This window comes from Papilio polytes, unplaced genomic scaffold (genome assembly GCF_000836215.1).
Source record: "Papilio polytes unplaced genomic scaffold, Ppol_1.0 DF823958.1, whole genome shotgun sequence".
In the NCBI taxonomy this organism is placed as follows: Eukaryota; Metazoa; Arthropoda; class Insecta; order Lepidoptera; family Papilionidae; genus Papilio; species Papilio polytes.
Genome location: NW_013525246.1, coordinates 907,695 through 915,162, shown reverse-complemented (window position 1 = coordinate 915,162; position 7,468 = coordinate 907,695). Strand labels below are relative to the sequence as shown.

The 7,468-nt window shown below is 40.6% G+C and overlaps 1 protein-coding gene across 2 annotated transcripts in view; it reads right to left on the bottom strand.

The window, feature by feature from the left end:
* Positions 1-326: 326 nt before the first annotated feature.
* The window catches only part of LOC106101715 (E3 ubiquitin-protein ligase ZNRF2), a 59,343-nt gene continuing 52,201 nt past the window's right edge, over positions 327-7,468 (bottom strand). For both annotated transcript variants that reach the window (XM_013281031.1, XM_013281032.1), the window contains exons 2-4: positions 1,869-1,964; positions 1,591-1,696; positions 327-930 (exon numbers count right to left, since the gene is read on the bottom strand). In XM_013281031.1, the coding sequence (XP_013136485.1) occupies positions 873-930; positions 1,591-1,696; positions 1,869-1,964 (260 nt within the window). In that variant the 3' untranslated portion in view covers positions 327-872. The remainder of the gene's footprint in view (positions 931-1,590; positions 1,697-1,868; positions 1,965-7,468) is intronic.

The following is a 7,468-nucleotide window of genomic DNA, read 5'->3' as shown; positions in this document are numbered from 1 at the left end:
CTTTTATAACTATAAATAAAAACCTGTCATTGGCCTTACTATACATAATACTCAACGTTTAAGTGTTTTATATATGTACGCTGTTGGTTTTATTTTAAATAAATAAATAAATAAATAGATACCCGACCATTAAGTTTTCTCGACTTTCACCCTTATTTCCAAGGAATTTCTTTTAGCAACAAACGATTTTTTTAATAGTCATATTTTAGAATAAGAAATGCGATTTGTAATTACTTATTCACACTGGGCGCTATCGAATTAAGGGTTAAACGAGTTTCAGATCTGTTTATTGTATGACCGCTGGGGATATAAAGAAAACAACGGTAGAAAATTTAGAAACAAATCAACTTTATTTATCAAGATGAAAAAGATCAAATGATATATATAAGCTTAGGGAACCGATACACGGGCCGCGCTGACGTCACATGGCGCGGCCCGAAGTCGCGGCGCGGCGATCACAACGTGGCGTCGACGTTACAGCGGCGCAACGCTTACGTTACAGCAGCGCAACGCGCGCGTTACAGTGGCGCAACGCTGATTTCACCGCGGCTCAACGCGCGCGTTACAGCGGCGCGGCGCCGACGTCACTCGCGCCGCGGACACAACTCGCTTATCATATACACTGCCGACGAAACCTTCACTATACATATTCTATACAACGTATTATACATATTAATCAAAACATAAAATCTCCAAATAATAAACAACCGTAACGTAGTCTGTAACGATACACCGAGAATTTTCCGTCCGAGCTAACTGTCCTTTTACTTTATGTTTTTTCTCAATTAATTAAATGGTAAAGATCTCACTATGATATATTTATTTACAAGGCCCCGGGGCCGCAGTCTGTGCCACTGCCCACTGGCGGCGCACTAGTCTCCCGGGTGCTCCGGGCACGACCGGTTCACCTCGAACCACTGGTCTATGCATCTGCAAACAAACAACCACACGTTATTCACTTAGAATTCGATATTTTAAAAAAATACTAAAACAATAAACATTTCGTCTAAAAGTTATGGTCACGATGAATTTTGACTCTATTATGTGTCAATGGTGTAGTTTGTTGTGTAATGTGTAGATTTGTATCGTCGATATCTATTCCATTGTGTACAGGTACACATGAGATGTCTTTGCTTAGATTTTGTGAGAGAATTCGACCCAGATCTGCGGCGGTTGTGAACCTGAAGGGTTGTCGACTGCTTTGTTACACCTGACTGGAGACACGTCGCTGGAGCGCTCGTGTCTCGACGAGGGCCTCTGTGTATCTCAAGTATGAAAAGTTGATCGAAAAATGAACGCAAAATTCGAGACTTTCGTAGAAAATATACGGAAAAAATAGTAAAGGTTTTTTGCTTTTTAAAACCAAGGAATTGGATTAAGTGAATACAATTTTTATTAGATGTGAGGTATCGGATATCTTATAGTCCATATTAGAATAAATGTGATCTAAAAGGGAATGTTTTTTTTTTGCTTATCCTCACCATACAATAAGATAATGGATCTTAGGATGGATGAAATGATTGCTCGTCTGACTCCTTCTTTATGATACATAAATTCGTATAAAGGTATACACATAGGTGGAGAGCTCACCCCTTGTGGTAGATGCAGAGGCAGGGCAGGCGCGCGATGGTGTCCCCCGCGCACAGCTCCTCCAGGCAGATCACGCACTCGCCCTTCGCGTCACTCAGCACGTCCTCTGGAACGCACAACGTTAACACATCAATACTAATCTTTACACTCTACCAGCTCTTAAAACCACGAAAGCTGTTGCACGAATCGCTTCTGGTAACCATCACCTTGAAAAACTGATTTTTATTAAATAACATTATAGTAATAACGTGAGTGGTAGTGGTCGCAAAGATACTAACCATTGTATGAGAGTCGCGGCCTGGTGAGGCACATGACGAGATGGCACTCGATGTCGTCCGGCAGCACGAACTTGCTGCACACAGGACATTTGATACCTGCAACATACAGACAGACATGTTACCATGTGTATCAACATACTACAGGTTACGCACCGACTACGAGCTATACTGACAGTAGCACAACTGGTTAACCCACTCCCTCCCTCGCGGAGATGTTAATAATACCAATAAAAAAACAAAAGATAGATATCAATTTTAATGCTCGAATATAAATCGCTGTTTATTACAATATGACGCTAAAATTTTTCAGTATTAAATCATTTTACGCAGACAATTATTTAAATGAAACGTTTAATAACTTTGTTTTGTTACAACGCATAAGTAATGTCCATTCGAGCGTCATGTGATGTTCGACGCTCGAGTGACAAGTGACAGCTTTTGTAAATGGACTCCTGTCACGTCGCAAGCCTCCTGTCATGCTGCGTGTCTGTTGCAATTTGCATGCGCTTCACAAAGCATCTCCACAGACATATCAGACGAGGATGTTTTAATGTGGTGCGGTAGAAAGCATTGCGAATACATTTAACTGTAAAACAGCAAGTACGATACCATTTGACTTGGCACATTAGGAACAAGAGCACTATTCTGCCCGATGTGCCATCCTAAAAGCCTGGTACTATAATTCCCGTTCTCACTACTTAATTTATTTCTAATTCATCGATTTTAAAAGATTAATGTTAGAATTTACCAATAGAAATGTTGTTTATTTCGCTTGCAGAATACACGCGAAAGGTATTCATTCTTACTTTCAGACAAGCCGCACTCAATAAAGTGCTACGAACCTTCATGTCCTTGTATATCATGTTGTATTGTGCTACCTGTGTGGATCTAAGGTCATGTACAATATAGTACTCAGAAAATTAATCATTAAAACGTTTAGTTACTATTAAGTCTCGAACGTTTGTATTCAATATCCATATATTTAAATTGGAAGAACAATACATATGTATGTACAATAAATATCAAATATTCTAAAATGATTTTCCAGAAAGCCGCGATTAATTTGTAATGCCATTTACGGCATACGGTCGTAAAACTGTGCCTATTCACTTTACATAACCAGCAGAGTGCGGCCGGCGCGCGGTGCGGTGCGGTGCGGTGTCGGCTCGGCTGCACACCACATCGGATATGCTCTAACTAATGACATCCACCCGGTAAGATAAAACAAAAACAAGATAAATTGAATACGCACATAGAATCTTATGTGTGTTCATAGTTACGTGAAGGTTTCGTAATATTGACATTGTAAAAGTGGTAGAGCCAGTATTAACATCTTCGCACGAATGGGTCGACTCGCCCGGTGGAATACCACGACCACACAAAAGACAGGTGTGATGTGGAAGCAATTCCGCGTTTCGCCTGATGAGTGTGGCGCCGGAGGCCCAGCTTTAGTCTCTGAACGTGGATTTAACGGTGCAGGAGACACATAGAAAGGGGAAATATCCTCTTTATCTATCCCACTATTGCGGATGTCTATGAGCAGCGGTCGCTTCGCCATTTTGGCGTATTCTGGTGGCCGCTTGCTCGTTTGCCACTTTATGATATAAAAAACACTATTCGTGTAGGGGAATGTTGTGGTTGCTGTGGTTGGCTGTAACGTGCGTGTGGCTGGTGGGGCGCGCGCGGGGCACGGTGAGCTGCCGCACGGCGTGCGCGCAGTGCGCCGCGCGCTCCGAGCACCAAGCGCTGCTCGAGGTGTACTGCGCCATGTGCCACGAGTGCCGCGAGCGCCGGCGCGCCTGGAGGCACTTCGCGCCGCGCAGGCGTAAGGCGGCGCTCAGCCCCAGGCCCAGCCACCGCGCCAATTCCGCAGATGGTAGGTATGCCATTAGCATTTTTTCGTATACCTTATCACTACTTTCTTTCAATCTATATTTCCGAGATTAATTGATACCTTTCTTTCTCTCATTTTTCCCAATGCAAAGATGAAAATAATTCCATAAAATTTTCAAGTCAGAGTTTGAGGACAAGACCGTTAAAAACTAATGTTGTATTTGGTATAAGAGGCATCACTTACAAATATAAACAACATTGCAAGGGATAGTTTGCCATAATTTTAAGGTTGTATGAACCCAATGCACGAAATGATCGATGCAATGTTCGTTAGAATTCCCGGACGAGTCCCCGGACGGGCCGCCGGAGGAGCCCCCGGAGGAGCCGCGCTGCCCGGAGCCGCCACCCTGTGACTCCGAGCTGCTGGAGGGCGCGGCGGACAAGCTTATGCCCACGACGCCCCAGCGCGACCCGCTGCCCCCACCCCCACTATCGCAGGGCCCGCTTCCGGCCCCAGCCCCGACGCTCGCGCAGCCCTGCCCCGTGCACGCCGCCTGCCAGACCGCGGGGGGCGCGCCCTGCTGCATGCCCTACTGCCCCTACATGCAGCCGTGCGCCGCCGCGACGCAGAAGTTGACGATGTCTCTGCCGACCACGGCCTCGCCCACTGAATACTTCTACATACACGTCGGTGTTCCCAAAGATATTTTAAATAACATGTAAAAAGTATAATTGATGTTTGTTAAGATTTAGCTGTTTTTAAAAAGATATATGATTAAATTTAGTAAAAAGTTATAGTAATTGCGCCATTCAATTAGACAGCATATACACATACACGTGTGAGAAGTATGAAGAAATGTGACTTGCCTCACACGCCAGTATGCCAGTAAAGCGTCGCTTCAGTTAGTGACGTGTCGCAAAGCGAATGCTAACGAACAAACAGAAGGCGAGCAAACATATCTGCCGGCTCACAGCTAGCGCGGTGGTGACCGATGGCGGACACGATATATGTACATATGTTTTCATTTAACATAGTGAAACAAGTATTGATTGCTATTTTATTACAATAAGATGTGTACATGCGTGTGTACTTACACGTTTGCCTAAGTAAACGTATTAAATGTCTCAAAACCATGACCTAACACAATAACAATCTTGAACAATGTTTACTTATCTAAGGAATTTTTAATTAACTTTGCTTTAAAACTAACCAATAAGGTATAAATCAATCGAAAGAACATTATTGGGATCAGCCGTAAGTCCTACACACTGTGACGGACCGAATTATATATAAGTGGTATTATTTATCTAGATAACAACTTTTAAAATTACAAAAATCATCTACAACAAATCACGAGAACGTGCGCTTGGCATTTAGAGCCTAAAGAATTAATGCAAATATACAAACACGTGTATAATACAAGCAGGGCGAGTAAATATAATTAACTTACAAGCATGTACATAGTTTGTGGTTGGTGAGTTATACTAAATAAACATTATATAGCGCAGTTTATTTAATTGAGCATATGATAAGGAAATGTTGTGATCTGCGTGTTTATTTCCCGGTACAGTCGCGTGTAATGTACCCTTTGGACAAAGGCCATCATGTATTGTAGATTTATTTTCATACTTTTCTCTAAGACAGTACCTTCTATCTATTGAACGCCTTTATAAATTTTGAACTTACTGTTACATTGTAGAGAAAAATTAACTCATGACAACTTTCATGATAAACTATTCAATTTTAATAAGTATTTCAAACTACATAAGCAGCTTGAAATATACCGAATGATATGACTTACTTGTGTAAAGATGTAAACAAACATCTCTATATGTATGGCATCAAATTCCACACAATCAGCATAAATTCTAGTAGAAATAGCTTCTAGTGCATCGCTTTACATTTACATTCTCACTATACGTAAGTCTACATTCTCACACTCTATATACGATATTTTATACAACCAACGTCATCACAAATAGAAACACACATACGTCTCCATAACTAAATTCTACAGATAATGAAAAAATACTCTCAGACATGACCCTAGTTTGTTTATTTTTGTCAACTCACGCCGAATTTAATATTTTCTACACAAATTTATACTAATAAAGCGTAAACACACACTTCTTTCTTTCCTAAGATGTCAGCAATCACAGCATATTTTCGAATAACTCTTTTTTTTAATAAGAAGCCCTGCATGCATGCTTTAGGCTATATATTTTCACACCGATAAACTCAGGGGTAAATATTTTGGATAAAAACCCTAATGTGGAAAAGACACCATAAGTTGTTGCCAACATCAAGGAAGCAAGGTTGCCATAGTTTGACATCATGTCATGTCATTTAGACATTTGCAATTGATAATTTGACAAATGTGAATAATGAAATGAAATTTTTACAATTTTTTGCGGTTGAAGTCGCAGGGAACGACGAGTTAAAACTAAAATAATTAGATAAGTAATAGTATATCCTGTACAGTAAACACTTAGCGAAGAATTGTTCTAGTAAATTAAATAAGTCGAATTAGACTGCACAAACATCCTGCTCCAATAGGACCAAGCAATAATTGTATTAGGATATCGTGTGTCGAGGGCCTAATGCCATTAATTCCTATGAGTAATGACGGTATCGCACGACGGAATAATCACCGTATTCTATATGTACACACGCACACTTCCAATAGTACTATGGGTCGTACTTTTTAATGATAGCCTGGTGACCATCAGGACCAGCTAAGTGTATCGATCCGATAGTAAAAACACGTCTAGGTAACTATAACACAACAGCTTTGCGTATTGTTTAATTGCTATCGAAGCTATGCTATCCTTTTGTATTTATGGCGTTAATGAAGGGAAGTTTTCAACATCGATTGACACCAACGAAAGACTTGCAATGGATTATAATATAAGGACATTGATATAAGTATGATGTATGCGGAAAGTTCGTGTAAAATACAAATATTTGAAGAGCTTGATAAGAGAATAAGGAAGATATGCTCCTTGAAATTACTACCTGATACTGAGTCAGTTATCAAGAATTCGTACCTAGAGTGACTACTAGTAGTTAGCAATATAAAAATACTATAAACTACTGTTTGTTACCAAAAATAGTAATCATAAACATTAATTGCTACGCAAACGTTTATCGCATCGGCAAAATAATACAAACATTATAACCACGAAGGTCCGAAAACAATTAGACAAACAATAGGATAGAGTTCAATTAAGGTGTGGGTGTGTGCGGCGCGGACATCGGCGTCCATTGTGCGGCCACTGGTCGTCGCTATCTGTGGTCGCCACTGGAATAATAGGTTGGCGCGAAAACTACTCCAATATAACACTGATTTATACGTGTTTCACGCATAAATAGAATTACCTAAAGATGCGGACAGTAGTAATTTCGAAATAAACGACTTGACTAAAAAAAAACGTTTAATTTCCTATATGGTCAGTGCGTAAAGTTCATTTATTGTCAGCGAGCAGACATTGAGGAAAATCACTTAAAGTATTATAAAAATAGGTACAAAAACAAGTCTAGAATAACAATAATAGCAGCAGGCTGCGGGCTGCGGGCTGCAGGCCGCGCCGGTGCCGGTTTTGAGGTCAGCGCGTTTAATCATCGCACACAATAAAAACATTATTAACGACTGTCGTCGCGCAGACAAACGTATTAAAAATATAATGAAACGAAAATTCTTAAGGGTTCCACAATGCAAGAAGATTGAATAAGTAAAAGCAACACAATGTATGGAAGTATTTACCAT